Source organism: Callorhinchus milii, unplaced genomic scaffold (genome assembly GCF_018977255.1).
Source record: "Callorhinchus milii isolate IMCB2004 unplaced genomic scaffold, IMCB_Cmil_1.0 Scaffold17, whole genome shotgun sequence".
Classification (NCBI taxonomy): Eukaryota; Metazoa; Chordata; class Chondrichthyes; order Chimaeriformes; family Callorhinchidae; genus Callorhinchus; species Callorhinchus milii.
The window spans coordinates 1,525,031-1,546,632 of NW_024704758.1; the positions used below are offsets into that span (position 1 = coordinate 1,525,031).

Genomic DNA, 21,602 nt, shown 5'->3' on the forward strand with positions numbered 1-21,602 from the left:
CTTTTAGGAAATAATGTTGTGGGATATGGTAATAGGGAGTTTGCATGCGACCACCGGGAAGGTCGAAGGCGAACTAGATGGACCTTGGACTTTTTTCGTCTAGCATTTCTTATGTTCTTATAGTAGTTGTTGTTGTTGTTGTGATGCACTTCAGATGGTAATAGATAGGATGCAGATTGGGGAGGGTTTGGTGCTCACATACGTAATCTCACCGATACAGAATACTACCAAAATAACTAGCTGTGGCAAAGAAATGTACGTGAACATCAAGGTCATGCTGCCCTAGTTACTGAATAAAAGGTGATCGCTCCAGTAGTTGGACCTCAAACACAGAACGAGTGAGATGGTTTAGAACAAATATTGGAAGCTTTACGCCAAAAGCGATAAATTACATTTATATCGTGCCTTTCACGTCAGGACTTCCCAAAGCACGGGACTGCGAAGGGTTTGCACCTTTGTGTTTATGTCGACCGTAAACTGTTTGGTTTTGGAAAGCTCTGTTGCTCATTATAAGTGCCCATACTCTGTGTTTTACAAAGGTCCTTAATAACACACTGTCTCACTGAATAGAAAATTAAGGAGGATTATTCTGGAAAACACTGGGCTATGAGCCAGAGTCTGGAACTGGAAGCCTGTGAATCAATTTAATTCAACGTCAAAACTCCAGTGCACCCTATGCACATGTAACTCTGGCACCCGATAATAATCCTTGCATTTGATATGACGCTTTATCACGTCTTCGAGACGTCTCAAAGCTCTTCACAGAACATACTGTAAAGTGAATTACTATATTTTGCGAATGAAATGCGGAAGCCAATTGTGCACAATAATTAATTAATAATAATTAATATTACTATTATGTCATTACAGGACAACGGGTACCCTGGTAGAATGAAGAAACAGGAGTCCTTCAGAAGAGGAGGGGAAATAGTTGGAGGAGAATTCCTTTTAAAACACGATTCATTTTTTTAGAAAAAACAGTACACCTCCTCAGAATCAATTTATTTCTAAAGAGCTTGGTGCATTTATATAGTGTGCTGTTGCAACAAGCTCTTTAGAAATAAATTGATTCTGAGGAATTGAACTATGTTTTTTTAATTGTCGCTAAGTACCACACCACCTTTTTGCTCAACCCACCGCAAATACCAATTATAGATGGTGAGTGATGTCTGGTTAATAGTGGAAACAGATTATTTGCTGTATATTAGGAAAGGTAACTATTTACTAGGCCGTTCTGTAACCCTTCTGTGTGCTGCAGGACTATCACTACACACATGAACCATTGCTTCCACCCCACCCCCACCCCCACCAATGGCCTAACAACGACTTGCATATATATAGTGTGCTTCATGCGCGATAGAGTGAAGGACGCTACATAAATACAAGTCACCAGTGCAGTGTGAGGCTGTACGGATCAGTTAACACCAGGTTCAAATCCTGGTCTGTCTCCTGCCCATCCAGTGTTTGATAATAAATGTAAATTGTACTGTAATCTCAGTCAGGTCAGCAGATGGAGGGATAACTCCCCCTCATTGTCCCTGGGTTAGACAGGCAAAAAAACAAACCCAGTCCCATCGCTATCCCGAGAGGCACTATTGGAAGGTGCGGGCAGGTGTGTGGCCGTTAGCTGAGGGGACAGGAGTGGACTTGGATTTGTGGTGTCGCCTTCAAAGCCTAAACGCCCGCCAAGGCTCACAGGTGAATAAGGGCCGAGCAGGGTGGGGTGAGGGAGGCAAGGCGATGGGGTAGCAGCAGCAGAGACATAAATGGCTCCACGAGAAGGTAATGGCAGGGAAGGGAGAACTGCTCTTGTTAAGACACATTTTTTTTAAAAATCACAAGTGTTTTGGTTTTGCCAGTCTGGCGAACCATTAAAACAATTAAAGTATATGCACACAAAGCAGTCACACATAATGAAGCACCAATTAACTGGATCCCTCTGACAGCAACAAAGGAGTAACGATTTGCTTGTCTAGCTAATTTTGTGACAATGTCCAATTACGGAATGCAAATATTGTCTAAGGCATCGCTTATTTATTGTGCAAGACTAGTCTTGTGTGTGTGTGTGTGTGTGTTGCAGGGTTGAAGGGGAGGGCATGGGGAGATCGTGGAAGGGGGAATGGGTGGGGGGAATGAGGAGAGGTTATCTGACAGCAAAGCTCACCCAAACCCACCATCCTGAAGAACATTACAGCAAAATAGCACGTGTCTCGCCGGAAGCAGGTCTGTAGTGCTATTGTAACGAACACAAGCAGTAGGTTAGATTGCTTTGAATAGCCACAGAATTGCTCATTTTGGGTTTTGCAGATTGGGGTTACAGAGTTGCCTCAAAAACAACACGTCTCTGCAACTGTAATCGAGCACTTTACAACAATTGCCTTTCAGGTGTATTCTATTGCTGTGAAAGTCACTTCTTCAAGCTAACTACCTGACCTCCCCCACCCCCGCCACCGGTTTCTCCAACAAGCTTATTTCAGAGAATCCGTGAAATAACTCTTGTTACGTGCTGCTTCTCCTAATACAGCCTTCCCCGAGATATAAGGCGTGTATATATAAGGCGTGTATGATTCCCCGTGTATAAGGCGGAATCTAATCTCTTCCACACCCTTCTCTCACCCCACACCCTTCTTATGTTCAATACTTCTCGCACTTAACAGAACTGACATTTTTAATAACACAACCACTTGCACTGATGTAACAGATCCCTCGTGGAGGGTAGAGGCCCAGAACACTTGACAATGGTGGAGCACAATGCTGAGCCGGGGGCAGGTGACCGTAGCCCCGGTCGAAGAGGAAGATCTTCAGATGGGACCTGAAGATGGGGAAGGATGGGGCAAGGTTGCAGGGATTGAGGGAGAAGTTTTGGTGCATAGTGGCAGAAAGCGCACCTGCTGTTGGTGGAACGGAGGACACAAGGAACAACCTCATTACACTAAGGTTATTTAAAGAGCTGATTGTCCAAGACCTATTGAAAAGGGAGCATTCCTGAGCATGGGAACGATTCCCATCGCCTGTATTTACACTGCGGTGGTGGAAATCACACTGCCCTCTGAGCCTTGTCCCAGCGCCTGGCTGCTGTTCCACATTGTATGCCTCAACCCCACCACGCAGAGATTTTTCTCCCCCCAGTAATTCACTGTGAAAATACACTGTATAAATTGTGCATAACATACATTTCACTCCACTGTAGGAATTACATGGAAGCTGTTTGATATCTAGTGCAGATTCATCTGTCACAGAGCAACACTTGGATCTTATGAATAGCTGGGACACTGCTCAATATTAATACTTCAATATTTAATGATCTTGTGGAAATTACACGAACATTAAGATATCAAACCAGCTACACTCTCTGTAGGAATTGGATGACCAATTAAAATGGGTTCAGTTAGATGTTCTAATGCGATAATAGGCTGCCAATCCTAAATTGAACACATTAGACACACTGTGTGAAAGCAGAATGGAACCATCTGAGCAGAGGCTGCACAAAAGCCACATCTAATGTGCGTTAGTTCTGACATAAGTATTAAAATAACTCCAGCTGCTAAGTTTATGATCAACTCAGCGTCTCCTGATGGGTAGGACAGCTTCACAGTACTTTAGCACGTCACATTGAAATGCACTGAAACAGAGCCCAACAGATCCATGGCTGAAGGCGGGGAGGCATTCTCTGGAGCCGAGTAAGCTGAAGAGGTGATTCGATCAAAATGTTTGGTCATCGAATATGAAACCATCTGCAAATCAGCAGAGATTCTGTAGGTTATTGGTTGGAGCACTGGACTCACAAGCGAGACCCGGGTTTGATTCCTTGAACATATTCAAGACTGAGATAGATATATTTCTTATTGCAAAAGGGATTAAGGGATATAGGGATAAGGTAGGGCTATGTTATTAGCTGGAGTTAGATTAGAAGATCAGCCATGATCGAATGGCGGGGCAGGCTCGAAGAGCCGAATGGCCTACTCCTGCTCCTACATGTTATGTTATGATTCTCGGGCAGCTTTCTTTCTGCACAAGCCTCTGTGTACCTAGCAGTAAGTAGGAACCTGGTTGTTAGTCGATTGGCTGATTGCTTTCTAGAGGTAATAATCCTCAAAAAAAAAATTGGACCTTCAATCCACGACCGTTTGTGGGACACTGCTGTGCAATTGGCTCCCGCGTTTCTCCCACAAAATATACAGTCAATTCACTTTACAGTATATTTTTGAAGCACTTTGATAACGATGCCCTATTTTCCATCCTCCAGTCAAAGAATTTACAAGTTGCTTATCCCTTTCCCTCATTACTTAAAAATAACCCTGAATTATACTTTCATTTTGCTTTTGCTGCAGAGAAAAATTCTCAGCTGCCTGATCTGTTTTCATAGCTTATTTAAAGCAATCACCTTCCATGCGCTCATTTGCCTTCTTCCAAAATGCATCAATGTCCATTTGAAGATATGGGAAGTAGAATTGGATACAATGTACTAAGCGCTATTTTGCCGCTGTATTACATTTGATTCAGCACTTCCTCCCTTGTACCCTGTACTCCCATTGAAAGTTTCAGGACATTTATTTGAAGAACACTAACAGCGACATTGACAAGTCACCCAGCTTCAAACCTCTTTGCTTCCCCTTCTGCCATCCCCTCACTGATATTGCAGGGGTTGGTTGCTGGGATACTGAGGGACATAAGAGATTCCAGAACTCAGCTCTGAGCTCTCAACGAACTCACGAACTGAGATGCCATCCACTGGCCAAACACCCAGCTGCTTTGCAGTGCCGTTCCCATTCTTCCAAGCATTACAACCTTTGCTGCTGTTTTCACTGCAGCTCCGGTCGCTGGCAGAGTGTGAGAGTAGATGGCATTGTTAAAAGTTTCCTCACGGAAGCGCTTATGAATTTTAATGTATTTTGATTAAAGATTAAATTCCACATCCACGGTAAACAAGCCTAGGATTAATGTTTTAATAGCGCTCATTAGTCGCCATGGTTTCCACCATTTGAGAGAGAAATTCAGGTGCACGATTTGCATCCATTCGGTGAAACACGTCTGTCAAGTGCTGTTGAGTACATCATTTGTTTCCCATTTTGCTTTGGGACAAGCTTCTCATTTAACACACAGCAAGCTGACGGGCAGCCAGTTAAACCTTTCAGGACCAGGGTGGAAATCTGGCATAATAAATAATAACAATCCTTGCATTTGATATAGCGCCTTATTACGTCTTCAAGGTGTCTAAAAGCGCTTCACAGAATATACTGTAGAGTGAATTGACTGTATATTTTGTGGGCGAAACGCAGAAGTCAATTGCGCACAGCAGCGTCCCACAAACAGTGGTGGATTGAGTGACCTTTTTTTTATTTTCTTAAAGGAAATATTACCTCCAGAAAAGCGATCCGCCAATCAAATAAAATCCAGGTTCCTACTTACTGCTAGCTAAACACATGCCTGTGGAGTAACGAAACTTGCCCAACATTTCGCTCTGCCCAGGAATCAAACCCAGGTCCTCTCACTGGCGAGGAGAGTGCGCTCTCACCACTGAGCTGGTTTAAAATCTATTCAAGGGCCACGTCTCCCCACAAACGCATGAATAGCAACTCACAGACAGCGACTCGCTTCGAGGCAATGTGACGTTAGAGGTGCCAAATCAAAGATTATCTTCTCTCTCTGCATTTTGAAAATGTGCCACTCCCACATTCCCACACAAACTAAATGCTTGCAAGCGTTTTTTTGGGGGGGTGGGGGGAGAATCACTAAGTCCTCCAGTTGAAAGGCAATATGACTACCATTTTTTTCCCCAAAAAATAAAATCCTGAATAATACTTGTAAATAAAAGAGTGAAGGAGCAGTATGCTGCCAGCTATTTACAGGTGCTCTGCTATGTTTCCAGCTGAGTTAGGCAATCCAAGCCGAGCTCCAGCCAAGCTGCGACTTGGCAGCGACATCGAGATATCAAACCACCTTGTACAAACTAAATACATTTACCGGTGATAGTGCTTTGCAGCTGCACAGTCTTAACTCACACACACTGCGGTTTGACTTCCTGGCAAGTGCCACTTATCAGTACATTTTCTGTAGCTTACAGTTATACATTGTGTATCTTGTTGAAATGGCACCGTAAGCTATATACACCCATAAATGATAAAAATACATTGACGTTCTGAAGCTGAGTGACTGTGCATTTGAAACCTCAAAGCTTTTCGTACTTTCAGGGGAAGCGCTGGATGATTTTCTGAAAGGTTTTACATTGAGTTTCTTGAACGTGTTTTTTTTTTAAAAACCCAGACCGTGATTAATACAGCAGAAACAAGACACTACATGTTTAAAAAAAACACGCATTTATACGCAAACATGAGGAAGAACAGACAAATGCACCCAGGTGTGCAGTGTGGGTAGAGATTGAAATTGCAAACACGGTTAAGCAGTGCAAATCCAATACATGTAACTGTGTTTAGCAGTGATTAGCAGTGCTGAGATGATAATTAGAGAAACTCTTGCCTGGAGTAAAGGAAGATGAGACTTTAGTTTATAATCTGGTAAATTTATATGATATAGACTTCTGATTTGTTCAGATCCCTTCAATCAGTCTCTTGGAAGTTTCAATAAGCAACTTAAAGGGCTAAATTATGAGGACAGGTTGTATAAACTTGGTCTGCATTCCCGATTGTGATCTAATTGTGTTTTTTTTAAATACTAAAGGGATTTGAGAGGGTAGATACAGGGAAACTATATCCGCTGGTGGGGGAATCCCGAATAAGGGGGCATAATCTTAAAATTAGAGCCAGGCCATTTAGCAGTGAAATAAAGAGGCAGTTTTTCACCCAAAGGGTAGTGGGAATCTGGAACTCTCTTCCAAAAGGCTGTGCATGCTGGATCCATTCACATTTTCAAGACTGAGGTGGATAGATATTTGTTAGGTAAGTGTATGAAGGCATATGGGGCAACAGAGAGTCATTGGAGTTGAAGTACAGATCAGCCATGATCCTATAGAATGGTAGAATAGGCTCAAGGGGCTGAATGGCCTTCTCCTGTTCCTATGTTCCTAAACAGTTGCAAACTTGTTTCTCCACCGACACACAGTGCAACAACGAGACGATAAATCTGGGAATTTTTTCTGAAACTTCCCGAGTTTAATAAATTTATCGGCATCAATGGTTTTAACAGCTTGATGTGATGGGAAGATTGCTGGGTGAGTATACCGGGGGAATGGGATCAATGGACCAAAGGGCCCTCATTATCCAAAGCAAAGCCCTTGTGACCAGTCTGTTCTCAGTACTAAATCAAGTGTTTGTTTTGTTGTCAGTCTGAACATTTCTGCACAATAACAGACAACAGTTTTAATTCGAGAATCCCATCTCAATCGCACCTGCTTAAATATCCCATATCAGACACTTGCTCAAACAACAATATTTTGCATTTATATAGTGCCTTTCACGTCAAGAGGATGTTGTGAAGTGCTTCTCATAGCTGATTGAGAGCCTAAGCTTTTTTTGTTGTGGGGGAGGGCAGAGCTGAAAAGGAAGGTAACCAATAGCACAGTCGAAATGATGGGTCTTAGGTAGGTTTTAAAGGAGAGGAGGGACGGAGTGAAGCAAAAGGAATGACTGGGACAGAGGGTAGCAGCGGTAAGCATGGGGCAACGCTGTGGATGGATTTAACCACAAGGACAAGGATCTTAAATTGGATGTGTTGGGGGATGGGGAGCCTATGGGGCAGAACGAGGAATGGGATGATTGGCTCACAGAGCCTGATAATAATAATAATCCTGCCATTAGATATGGCGCCTTATCACATCTTCTAGACGTCTCAAAGCGCTTAACAGAATATACTGTAAAGTGAATTGACTGTATATTTTGTGGGTGAAACGTGGCAGCCGATTGCGCACAGCAGTGTCCCACAAATAGCCATGGATTAAGTGACAAAATTATTATTATTTCATATTATATACTTTTTTTGAAGGAATTATTACCTCCAGAAAAGTAACTGCCAATCGACTAACAACGGGGTTCCTACTCACTGCTAGGCGAATAGAGGCATGTGGAGTAAGAAAATTTGTCCAACATTTCGCCCTGCCTGGGAATCAAACCCAGGTCTTCTCGCTTGTGAGGCGAGTGCTCTAACCACTAAGCTACAGGACTACATTCTGTAGAAAATTCTGCACACATCCAAAACAAAATTTGCACAGGCTTTAAGAGCTTCAAACATTCATGGGTTAATTTTGGTGTGAATGCTGGAAGCTGATTATCTCCTTTCGCTGAGATGGATTAAGAGCTGAAGCTCCAGGGATTGAAGACAAAAAGAAATAACCAATGTTTGGGTCTCCGGCAGCTTCATGTCCTAACAAACCCTCTACTAAACCGAAGGGGTCACATTTTTTCCAACTGGATATCAAAGCAACAGATTGCGCAATCAGATAGCACGGGGATCGCTTAAAAGACCATCCGTAAACACAGATGGATTATACTCCATGTACGAATTATAAGTAAATACAGCAAAATATGTGCCATGTGTAAATTCATGTGTAGAGAGAGGGAATCGTAGAGAGAGGGAATCTTTTTACCTTCAGATATGTAATTAACCAATCCATTTCATTGGTTAATTATTGAACGAAGGGTACCTGCAATTCCCCTGCTACACTTGCATTTACACATGGTTTACACACGGCGTGCAATAGAGAAACGTTTCATCTGGCAGCTTGAGTGCAGAATAATGACAGAACGTCAAACCACTTTGCTTATTTCTGAAAAATGTTCACCCAGAATACAGAGCGCATGCCACGGTCAAGCTCACTCTGTGGTAAGTTATACAAACTAAGGCTCCTAACCGAAATCTACAAGTGCAACTACACATAGGAACCGTAGTAGGAGGTTTGGGCTATGAAGTCTGCTCCCTCATTCCATTACAATTTTTTGGTTGCTGAGGGCTTGATCCCCTATTTTAAAAAAGTCTGCGGGCACGATATAAGCAATATTTTTGTGTTTTCCTTACAGAAACATAACAATGATCCTTGCATGATACAGCCCCTTATCACATCTTCGAGACATCTCAGAGCACTTCACAGGACATACTGTAAAGTGTAGCGACTATATGTTTTGTGGGCGAAACGTGGCAGCCAATTGCGCACTGCAGTGTCCCACAAACAGTCGTGGATTGAGTGACCAAATTATTATTTATTTTTTGAAGGGATTATGATAGAGGACAAATAATAAATCCTTGCATTTGAGGTTCCATTTTATCACAGCCTCCAGATATCTCAAAGCATTTCACAAGTTTTAAACTGTAGTAACTATTTGTAGCCCAACTTCCACAGACCACAGCTGTTTGAACCTGTAAGGAGTCATGTTAGAATACAAATATATTATTAAATCTTAGGAGCCAGTGAAGCGAAATTTTTTTAAAAGGTCTTATTCAAAAATTTAAACCAAATGAAAATTCAAACTACAAACCATCCAACAAGACATATCTACACTAATGCAAAATTAAAAGTTGTCATCAAATAACCATTTTGGCTGCATAAGGCATAATGATGCTGGCGATATAATGAATAATAATAATCTTTGCATTTATTATTAATAAATAATTAATTATTATTAATTAATTGCACCTTATCATGTTTTCGAGACGTCTGTAACATTTACCGGTTATGGAGGGAGCGGTAGACTGGACGAACTTTAGGGTGGCAGGGGGTGGGGGTTGGATGAGATTGGCCCATGGGCAACATCTGGCCCTTGGCCTGCCAGTTGGAACACATTAGTATTAGATCATACTAGATTCTTATACTTTTAACCCCATGCTCCCATTTTCACTTCAGTCTCTTTTACAAGAGGGTTCCATATTCAGTCAATTCACGAGTTAAACTGAATTTGTCGTAGTAAAATCCTGTTGTGCCACGCAATTTATATGACAATGAGATTTTATTTCATTCCACATTATAAGGAAATTGCAAAGCCAGTAAAAGAGAAACTCATTCCCCAGTGCCTTTTTTTTTAAAACTGTGTTTTCCCAGCAGCTCCACATTTGTCTGAGCCAAACAGAGATTATTAATGCACTGAACTATATTTTAAATTGGAGTTTAAAATAGTCAAGTGTGTAGAATACTACAGAAAGACACTCGGATTTTAGTCTGAGACCTGAATCCTCTCAGATCTCAATGTAAGACCCCGATCAGACATCTGGTAACTCCTGGAATACTGAACAATACGTGGCATCTCCCCTCCCAAGCTCTTGTGAATCAAAGCACCAGAAAACAACATTGACTGCAGTCTCCCTGATTATTCCAGTCTTCCCTCTAGTCTGACTTAAGCTTTCTGCTACAGGAATTTTTAATCATTTAGATAGTATGGGAGGGAGGGAGGGAGGGTGGGAGGGAGGGAGGGAGCGCGCACGCAAGACTGAGAGAAATAATCTAAAACTGCAACGAAGAACAGTGGTCCGGGAAAAAATGTTAGTTTGCACAAACTTGGACATCAGCTCTGAATATCAATTTCACCTAATCCAAAATCTTGTTTATTACTTAACGGAGCATCATACAAGCATTCATACAGCTTCACTTTATAATGGTAATGATGTTATCTCAAAGGGTGAAAATCAGCTGGCTCTGTGTTTGAAACCTAAATCAATCAAATCTGCTTTCTTTTGAAGGTGGTAAACAGGTTGCTGCTGGTAATTTTGTAAACCCACTAAATCAATGATGACACTGGATAGAAACTAGTTCAAACCTCATGTGAAACAGAGCGTCCTCCGCAAGCCATAATCTTAACAGGAGTGAAGGCACGAGAGGGGCTGTTGCTTTCTAACCCTGCAAATGGCACAGAGGCTACCTGGTGAGGGTCTTGCCAGAGTTCTGGACAATGCAGGGAATACATATCACAATAAAATTTACATTTACACAGTGCCTTTCGTGTGCCTGCATCAAGCTCTGTGTCCCTATCACCCCCACTTGTGCCCGGCTCCACTGGCTCCCCATTCCCCAGAGGATAAGAGTTCAAAATCCTCGTCCTTGCCTTCAAAGCCCTCCACGGCCTTGCTCCTTCCTACCTTTATGACCTGATAACTCCATATAGACCTGTCTGCTCCCTCCAAACCCATGCTGTTTGACCTCGCAGAGCTCGATGCTGTCACTGCCTGTAGTATCAGGAGATGCTCAAGTGCAGAATTATGGATTTGATCGCTGAGCAGTGTCGTGGTGACAATATTTGCTGCAACAGCGGCCTTAAGCCTCCGTGTGCGGCTACACTCACAGATCCATTCGGAGTTATCCAAGGTCAATGACGCCAAGCCCTCTCAGAGGGAGCCAGAGCCGGCCAACAAGCCTGAGCATGAAATATGCAGAGAACACCCGAGACCACGAAGACTTTCCAGCAAATGGATGGGCTGTTCCCTGGCCCCTCGCTAAGAACCAGGGAGATCCCCTACAACGTACAGATAAAGCACTACCCCCGAGACGTACCCCCGAGAGATAATAGCGCAGGCGACAGAACGACACTCACCCTCATCGAGGTCTCTCCAGCATGGGGATGTTGCAGGCGGAAGACTTGTGCCACCATGTGCTCAGTAGAGGGGTGCAGCAGGATACGCCGGGAGGCAAGACCAACCATCACGTACTTGCCCATGGGAGACAGACTGACAGAGATGGCATTGGGGCCTGAGGAGAGGATTTAAAGACAAAGAGTTCAGTGTGGCTGGTCAAGGTGGTTGTGTTTTGAGTAAACATCTCCTAGTTTGGCTAAGCTACATTTTATACGAGTTTCTGGAGCTTTTTATACTCTGTAATACTGGCAGCTGAAATAAACATAGGCAGGAGCAATCTGCAGTAGAAAACTGGTTCAACCTCACTGCTTATCATACTGCCAAGGTCTCTTCTGGCATGTGTGTGCGTGTACATATGTGTGTTTTTCACTTGTGTGCATGCATGTGTGTGCATGTGTGTGGGGGGGATGGGGGAAGACAGGAGACATTTATCTGGGTGTTAACACAACAACTTACATTTGTATAGCGCCTTTCAAGTCGGAAGATGTCCTGAGATGCTACAAGCTGCTGAGTTTCGCCCACAAAATATACAATCAATTCGCTTTGCAGTATATTCTATGAAGCGCTTTGAGAAGTCTCGATGACATGACAAAGCATTATATCAAATGCAAGGATTATTATTATTATGGGAAGATATGCCAGAAGTTGGGGGGAGCTTTTTCCCACCTGAGGTGAGAAGTGTTAGTCACCTCCCGCTTGGATTACTCCAACTCATTCCTCACCCGCCTCCCCAGCTCCACCATTCAAATCTCTGACCCGGACCAAACTCCGTACCCGCATTTCACTAGTTCTGGCCCAGGGTCCACTGGCTCCCCATCACCGAATGGATCGACTTCAAGATCCTCCCTCACTCTCTCATGTTCAAATCCATTCGCTCCCTGGCACCTCATGATCTCTCCGACCTCCTCACTCCCCAATCCACCACCCGGCACCTCCACTCGACTGGCACCGACCTCCTACTCATCCCTTGCACCCTCCGCCCCATCATCGGAGGTCGCGCTTTCATCCACTACGCCCTGAAATTCTGAAACACACTCCCTCAATCCCTCTGCCTTGCCCCCTCTCTCCCATCTTTCAAGTCGGCCTAAAAACTTTCCTCTTCGACTTCCTTACGCCCAGCTCCCCCTTCCCCCCGGCTCGGAATCAGGTTCTGCCACTGTAAAGCGCTCTGAGAAGCTACCCTGCGTGGAAGGCGCTAGATCAGTCTAAGTTGTTGTTGACCTGATCTTCAAGATACGATTGGGAGGGATTATGATAGGAATGGCCTGCGGGCCAGTGAGCGACAACAATAATTTGCATTTATATAGCACTCTTCATGCAGGGTAGCGACTCGGAGCACAACCACGGATAAATGTGTTTGTCCCCGTCTTGAAGAACAAATTTAAGGCAGGTTAGACCACATCCCACTGCCCCCCGCTAGCAGCCGCCCGCCAGCGCCCTTCCGGGTGGTAGGAATGTGAATTCTTTGTTGAAGCAGTGTCCATATATTATTTCCAATGGAAACCCTTCAAAGAGGACTATCAATGGGAATGAAGAGTGAGCAGGGGACCTGGATACGATCAGGTGATTCTTGTGGAAAAAATCAACAGCAGGACTTGATTGGCCAAATGGCCTGCTTTGACAATAATAATAATCTTCGCATTTGATATGGTGCCTTATCACATCTTCGAGACGTCTCCAAGTGCTTCACAGAATATACTGTAAAGTGAAATGACTGTAGATTTTGTGCTTTGTTGATTTACCCGCTGAATGAAATGATACTCAGAAATAAATTGATTCAAATAAAATACTATTTATTTTTCCGCCTCACTCAGTTAAGTCACAACAAAGCAATTAAAGGCTCCCGAAGGAACCATTCGAAAAGCCTTTCTTTGGGAAGAACTCTCAAAGTAGGTCAAACAGACCGTGAGGCTCGTCACTTTGCAGACAGAGCTCGATATACAACAACAACAACAAGATTCCATTTATAGAGCACCTTTCACGTCGGGAGGACGTCCCAAGGCGCTGGGATATATACGATACCCTCTGTCAAAATAGGCGAGAAGCATAAAACGGGTTGCCCTGTTAGCAACAAACCCGACAGGTCAACTCAGAACCAGCATTTGAGAGTAAAAGGGGAGGTTTGAAGTCAAGCTTCTGATAATGCACCTTGCGTTTTGACTAATAATAGGTCTCCTGCTAAATCCCAGTGTGCAAAATAATAATAATCCTTGCATTTGATACAGCGCCTTATCACGTCTTTGAGTCATCTCAAAGTGCTTCACAGAATATACTGTAAAGTGAATTGACTGTATATTTTGTGGGCGAAACGCGGCCCACAAAGAATTAAATACCAGTGTGCAAAATCCTGAACCTTCTTGCGTTTTATTGCCCGAATATTGAACTATTTCATCAAGCACGAATTATGGAGCGTCTCTGTTGTGTCTGAACCTGCCAGATTGCCCAGCCCACTCCGCCGGCGAGGGGAAAGGAAATGCATTCAGCAGTAAATGCATGTTGAGAAGCTTAAAATATCTAACATCAGGCTTTTAGTCATAAATCCATTAGTTTCCAGAGTTTTTAAAGTTTGCCCGTAGCAAATTAGGCTGTAAAATGTAGGTTAAATTAGCCACAATGCAAGGGCTCAGGTCGTCCGTGTAGCACCAGAGGAGATAGTCTATCAACTCATTAGAAGTGCCTGAGAAAGCAGAAAGCAATTTATTTGGGCTTCACAAGCCAGCCTTACGTTTGTGGTACAGAAACATCAATGGTTAAGTGGCATCTCAAGCTTATATTGAGGAATATACAGGGTTATTATTAAGGTGTTCGTTCTGATTTATAACCATTTATAACAGTTTGAATAATTTTTTTCCAATCGGTTTATTTTCCCCTTCGCAGCTATTAATAAATAAATTGGTCACTCAATCCATGATTGTTTGTGGGGACGCTGCTGTGTGCAATGGGCTGCTGAGTTTCGTCCACAAAATATACAGTCAATTCACTTTACAGTATATTCTGTGAAGCGCTTTGAGATGACTCGAAGACATGATAAGGTGCTGTATCAAGTGCAAGGATTATTATTATTTTGCACACTGGGATTTAGTGCAAGACCCAATACGCAAAATGCATTATCAGAAGCTTGATTTCAAACCTCCGCTTTCACTCTGAAATGCTGGTTCTGACTTGACCTGGAAGGCACTGCCTGAAAGGATGGTGGAAGCCGATTCGGTAAGAACTTTTCAGAGAGAAGTAGATAATGGGGAGGTCAAGTTTGCAGGGCTATGGGGAGAGGGCGGGGGAGTGGGATTGAATTTGATAGCTCTTTTCAAAGAGCCGACACAGACACGATGGGCCGAATGGCCTCCTTCTGTGCTGTATAATTCTATGATTAACCCTGTTTTTCCCTCCCTCCCCTCACTCACTTGAGCGAAGCCATTAACTGCTGTGGAGAGAAGGAGGTCTGTTATGTGCCAGGTATAAGCGTAGATGAGCCAAGGGGGAATTTTATATGCCTTTAATTATGCAACCAACAATCAACTAAAAGAAATATTTTAGTCCCTTGTTAATTGCGTAATTAGGAACACAAGTCATTCCCTGGGTGCAGACGTATTTACACAAGGCGAATAATACATGATTGATACATGATGGGCAATGGAATCATTGTCAGTAGTCCTTGGCCACTGGTTGCCATGGGCTGCCTGCTAGCCAGCAAATGCTTCTTCAAATTACATGTACTGATGCAGTGTGAACATCATTAGGAGACCATGATTTCTGACTGACTTGTACTTTTTGGGACAAAAATGGCGGACTGTGCTGCACAGTCTCTGGGGGAAGTCAGGCATTTACTGATGGAAAGAGCTAGTGAGGCCTCTCAGCAGCCTCTATTCATCAGACAAAGGGACACAAAGTCAGTTTAATAATAATCCTTGCATTTGATATAGTGCCTTATCACGTCTTTGAGACGTCTCAAAGCGCTTCACAGGATATACTGTAAAGTGAATTGACTGTATATTTTGTGGCGAAACGTGACAGTCCTACAGTCGTGCATTTGGTGACCAATTTATCATTATTATTTTTTTTAAAGCTTAAATTCTTTCTTGTTAAGGCAAGCTTCGCCCTGGCAGCAGGGCAAGGCAAAAACAGAACACTTATTGGGAATGGGCAGCCCATAGTGGAGTGCTGTATTGTCAGAAGTGCTGCCTTTCGCAGCAAACGTTAATCTGAGGTCCTGCCTGACTGTCCATATGGATGTTGAAGGTCTTGTTATTGAAAGACAAAGTGTAGTAGCTACAGAGGTACATTTCTGACTAGCAGCATTCAGAAATTACTGCTAAGGTTACAAAAAGTTTCCCTTCAATTCGCTTGCCAAGTAAGAGTGTGCGCGCGGGTGAGTGTATATATATATATATATTATATGTGCTTAGGTGAGTGTGAATATATATAAATGTGTGTGTGTGTATATATTGTGTGGGTGTGAAACTGTACCAAATTTGAAAAGTGAGAAAGATTTTAAAACATTTTGTATTCGCTGCGACAAACATACCAAATCGCTTGGTGTAGAGCATCTCCCCCAGGTTATGTGGAGCCAGAGAATACACTGCTAGGATGCCTTCATCTGGAAATCCACGCTGACTGCTGGGAATGAACGCCGCCAGGAGCTGCCCATCTGCTGAGATATCGCAGCTCGCATCGTTGTAGATCTTGCAATTCTGGACTAGGACGTTGACTGAGGCTAGAGATAAGCAGGAGGAGAGGAGGATTACAAAGGCACACGTTAGAAGTCGAAGAATCCAAAACATAAGCACACACGATAAAGACCATTTATATTGCACCTTTCATGTCAGGAGGACGACATAAAGCCCTCTCGACTCTCTTCCTCCTCCTCGCTCCCTCCCTTCCCTCCCCTCACCCTGACCATTTCCCCCCTCCTCTCTCCCTCCCTTCCCTCCCCTCACCCTGACCATTTCCCCCCTGCTCGGGTCATGACCCAACTGTGCAGCGCCTTGGGACGTCCTCCTGACGTGAAAGGCGCTCTATAAATGGAATCTTGTTGTTGTTGTTGTTGTTGAGAAGCATGACATCTGTTTTCACATTTCACGATTTCTTTATGAATTTTCTTTCCCTTGCAAATAAAAGTGCCAAAGCATCAAGTGTTATTTAGTGGAGAAAAGACCAGCGCAGGTATGATGGGCTGATGGGCCTGATTCTGCACTGTAACATTGCCTGATCTAGTTTTTCTGGATTCAACGTGCACGCTTATGGAATCGCACGATTGTATGTGAATTCCCATTATCACGTAGCGCCTAATATGTTTAAAGTCCGCCGCGGGGGAGAGGCTGAAATTGGATTGTAATGTTGGGTTTTTTGAGAGGGGATTTGGATGCATCTGGATTCATCAAACAGAGCATCGCCAGTGGAGCGTAGGAACAGGTGTATGCCATTCAGCCTCTCGCGCCTGTCCCGCCATTCTCTAAGATGATGGATGATCTGTACCTGAACTTCAATTACCTGCCGTTGCCCCATTTCCTTTGATACTTTGACCTAACAAATATCTGTCCTCCTCAGTCTTGAAAAATGTGAATGGATCCAGCATCCACAGCCTTTTGGGGTTGAGAGTTCAAGATTTCCACTACCCTTTGGGTGAAAAACTGCCTCCTGATTTTACTCCTAAATGGCCTGACTCTAATTTTAAGATGATGCCCCCTTGTTCTGGATTCCCCCACCAGAGGAAATAGTTTCTCTGTAGCTATCCTATCAAATCCCTTCATTAATTTAAAAACCTCAATTAGATCACCCCTCAACCTTCTAAACTCAACGGAATCTCAGTGCTATGTTAATGGCACCATCAGGCGAAGGATATTGCTCAATTAAAGAAACGCTCTTGGCTTTCCTCGCCTACACCTCCCATTATAGAGCCCAAGACAGAAACAAGTCGTTCATACTCAAAACACAGTGATAGGAAATGGCAAATCCAGAGCTTAAGTGCTGTAAAATTCAATTAAGTCAAAATTAAACAGCATAACTTTTTTTTGGTCCTGTAAACTTTACTGTCAAAGCAATCACCAAATGACTGGATTGCACTGAAACCCAAGAAGTATTGTGCCAATAACTATAGCAAGCAGCTTCCCTGATTACAACTGTGTTCAAAGCAGAGGATTACAAGAGCAAAAGTGACTGTTTAGAGAGATGCAAAGACATTCAATGGTGCTGAGGATGAAGTGCCTCCCTTGTGTTATTGATGGCATGGTACAGAAGAGACTGGGAGACTACTGTTGCTTAGAAACACACTGAAGCTGCCAAATGCCTTCATTTTGATAACAGCTTTAAAGCTGCTGCCAATTTTCGGAGCTTTAAAGCACATTCCTAGAAGATATTTATAGCCTGGCTTTCAACACTTTATTGTACAACAGTGTAGTTCTAACGCAAGCGACCAGAAAACACACCCATGAACTGGGGCCTTTTACGAGTCAATCATAATTTGCGAAAACCCTTATTTTTGGTCATCCTCTCAGCCCACACCACAAACCAGGACGAACAAAATGAAATCCCGATGCTCTGAGGCCAAGAGATGGCAATGGAAATGGCGGGCACTTGCTGTGGTGGCAGCGGGAGATCAGACTTCGATAAAGTTGTGGCATGGTGTAGCCCCAGGAAACCTGGCCGCTGTTCATTACAGACTAACTCTTCATACAAAAACAATTCAGATGCTGCCTCAATACACCTGACACTGCTCACCAAAGGTTAGGGAAGCAACCTGCTCGCAGGCTCTGGCTTTATATACACCCAATGGTGAATATGTACAGCAACAGCTCAGTTTAATTGTCACATCAGTCATCTTTGCCATGAGGGGAAGCACCTTCCGCTGATGATTCATGCCAGGCCAAGATAGAGAACTCATCTTTTTCACACAGCGAGTTATTAGGATCTGGAATGCATTGCCTGAAAAGGTGGTGGAAGCTGATTTAATAACAACTTCTCAGAGAGAAGTAGCTAATTATTTGGGTAGTAGAAGTTTGCAGGGCTATGGGGAGAGAGCGGGGGAGGGGGGTTGAATTGGATATCTCTTTTCAAAGAGCCGGTACAGACACGATGGGCCGAATGGCCTCCTTCTGTGCTGTATAATTCTATGATTTCATGTGAAACAGAAGCAAAGTAGTGTCTGTGCGGAACTGATGCACAAAGACACTGGAGGCAGGAACTCAATTGGTCAGAATTGGGAGTTTATTTTCCCATTTTTCGTATTCAAAGCTGTTAAACGTAGGGATTGAGGCCTTAAATGTTCCCCGCGTCGGCTCCCAGCACACTTCCTTTGGCCTGAGGGCAGCAGCGAGATCAGTTCTTTCCACATTTTATACATGTTTTCTCACACTAATCGACATGCTAGGTTCTCCTGGGGTCTCAGAGAAGGCTAACAAAGCCTCAGGCACGCCGCGAGCATCAACACCCACCCAACACAGAGTTGCATCAATCTTGTCTCATGTCAAGACAGAGGTTTGGGGCTTCGCTGCACAGCACTCAGGACGAACAAAATGAAATCCCGATGCTCTGAGGCCAAGAGATGGCAATGGAAATGGCGGGCACTTGCTGTGGAGGCGGCGGGAGATCAGACTTCGATAAAGTTGTGGCATGGTGTAGCCCCAGGAAATCTGGCCGCTGTTCATTGCAGACTAACTCTTCATACAAAAACAATTCAGATGCTGCCTCAATATACCTGACACTGCTCACCAACGGAGGAGTAACACAGTTTTAAGTCGAAGGTTTTCTCCCCCTTGGTTTGGGCACAGCAGCTAATTTATTCTCAGCGTTAATTGCCACATCAAAGATTATGACAGATTCCTCCTCAGGCTAGTTGTACAGTACAAAGTAGTATTTCAATCAATTTTTAATAGCTGTTATTTTATTATTGATGAGCAAGATTACCCAATACATTCATGTGTTCCTGTCCCGTTGCGGCCACAAGCTTTCCTACTGCTGGCGGTCACAGGATGCTGCAAATCACAGGAGCAAGGTACTTATTTCAACACTATTGGACCAATTTTCTCAATGGAAATCCTGGATAAAAGCAATCAGCTCGGAACAAAAAGGTCGCCGTTGCTTTGGCTTTAGCCAAGACCTGGATCTCTGGGAGCCTGAAGACATTTGTTGTAGATTGAACCTTTTTGGAATAAATAGCACGATAAGGGGAAGCCCTGAAAGAGTTCACTCAAGGGAGGGTGTGTGGGCACGGGAAGGGAAAAGAGAGTTCTGTATTCTTTGCTTTGTTGAGAGAAAAAAAAACTCTACAGGAACTCAGTGAATATAGGAAGAGTTGAGATTCCTGTGAAATTATTTTTTGGGATCTAATTTGTTGAATTTCTGGGATCTAATTTGTTGAATTTTTGGGATCTAATTTGTTGAATTTCTTAATGAGTTTCCTGATCAAAGAATCCGAGTTGTGCAAAAGGCGACTCAATCTGCTCACCAGAAACGCACTGTGTCGACATGTGGAAACCTCACTCTGGAGTCTTCTATTTCAGGAGGAGTCTTGCCGCCAGAATTCCAACAAGGTTTCTTATAACTTTCGGAATTTACCGCAAATTAGACCCTAACTATTTAATAATAATCCTTGCATTTCATATAGCGCCTTATCACGTCTTTGTGACATCTTAAAGCGCTTCACAGTAAAGTTTCGCCCACAAGTGTACTGTAAAGTGAATTGACTGTATATGTTGTGGGCGAAACGGTCAGTCAGCTTGTTACTACGGGAGGAGTGTACTTTGTGGGCGAGGATCCTTCCTGTTGACTAGAGTTTACCTCTGTACCCAGAAATATAAAAAGATGGAACGTTATCGCAAAGGGCTAACTGGATCTCCAAACGTGTTTTGCACACAGTTGCAGAAAATTATAGTGAATCGAAGAGCGGTGACACTTCAAGTCTCAAGAAGAGTCAGTCCCAGTTTGAGACACACTCGCGCAACAAGTTGAATTCTTCCTTCTCCAGTTTCTAACGAGCAGTTTCTCCAGTTTCTAGCCTGACTGGTGATGTGTTGTGAATCACATTGGCCCTTTCTTCCCTCCAGTACACAGTGACAGCCCGACCTTTGCACAGGCTGCAGATGGTTGGCACAGAGACTCGAGGAATTCGCACAGATTCAGTCCTGGCTATGCTCGTTACCTCAGGCTTAATTAATGAGGTGTCGACACAACAACTCAGTTTGGATAACAGCCCGCTCAATCGTCACAACAAACAGTTCAAAGGTCATTTTGATCTACAGGAAATTAAACTAGAGAGAAGTTATCAAATCCCCTTCAAATATTTTGGCTTTAGCTTCAATAGTAAGTAATGGGAAAGCATTCCATGGTCTAATAACCCAGTGTGTGAAAAATAATAATTCTTGCATTTGATATAGCACCTTATCATGTCTTCAAGACATCTTCATCACATCTTCAAAGCGCTTCACAGAATATGCTGTAAAATGAATTGACTGTATTTTATGGGTGAAACGCCGCAGCCAATTGCGCACAGCTGTGTCCCACAAACAGTTGTGAATTGAGTGACGAAATTATTATTATTTAGTTAGGTTTTGTTTGTGTAATATTTGTTTTCTAAAGTGTAATCCGCTGAGTAGTGATGAAACCTGCATTCGCTTCCTTACAAAAGTAAGGAAGTACCAATGCCTCGGATCGCAGCCTGATGAGTTTTTGTCCAGGGAAAGTGGTTGTTTGCATCAATATAAATTAATATAAGGAACACAAAAAAGTGGTTTCTTGCATTCCTTCTAAAATATCTTCTAACCTATCCCTGAACTCTTTCACTGACAATCCTTGCTTTACGCCTCGGTGTAACCTAAATCACCAAACAACGGGAATAATCTCAGACTATTTATACTCTCAAAGCCTTTTGGAATTTTGAGGCTCTCCTTTAGATCCCACGAAAGCTTCTCTGTTCAAAAGAAAACTGTCCAAATGTATTGAGCCTTCCCACATAACTATACCTTCATTCCTGGTGTTGGTGTCAACTTTTGGTAAACCCTCTCCACGGCTCTGATGCCCAATGGAATTCTACTCCAACTGTGGGCTAACCAACATTTTGTACAATTTACTCTGCTGTCTTTAAATAAGTTCACTTTACAAAC

At 43.3% G+C, this 21,602-nt stretch overlaps 1 protein-coding gene across 7 annotated transcripts in view; it reads right to left on the reverse strand.

The window, feature by feature from the left end:
* The window catches only part of LOC103186020 (activating molecule in BECN1-regulated autophagy protein 1), a 163,843-nt gene that overhangs the window by 26,318 nt on the left and 115,923 nt on the right, over nt 1-21,602 (reverse strand). For all 7 annotated transcript variants that reach the window (XM_007904817.2, XM_042341376.1, XM_042341377.1 and 4 more), the window contains 2 exons: nt 16,031-16,219; nt 11,469-11,623 (listed from right to left, as the gene is read on the reverse strand). In XM_007904817.2, coding sequence (XP_007903008.1) covers nt 11,469-11,623; nt 16,031-16,219 — 344 coding nt within the window. The remainder of the gene's footprint in view (nt 1-11,468; nt 11,624-16,030; nt 16,220-21,602) is intronic.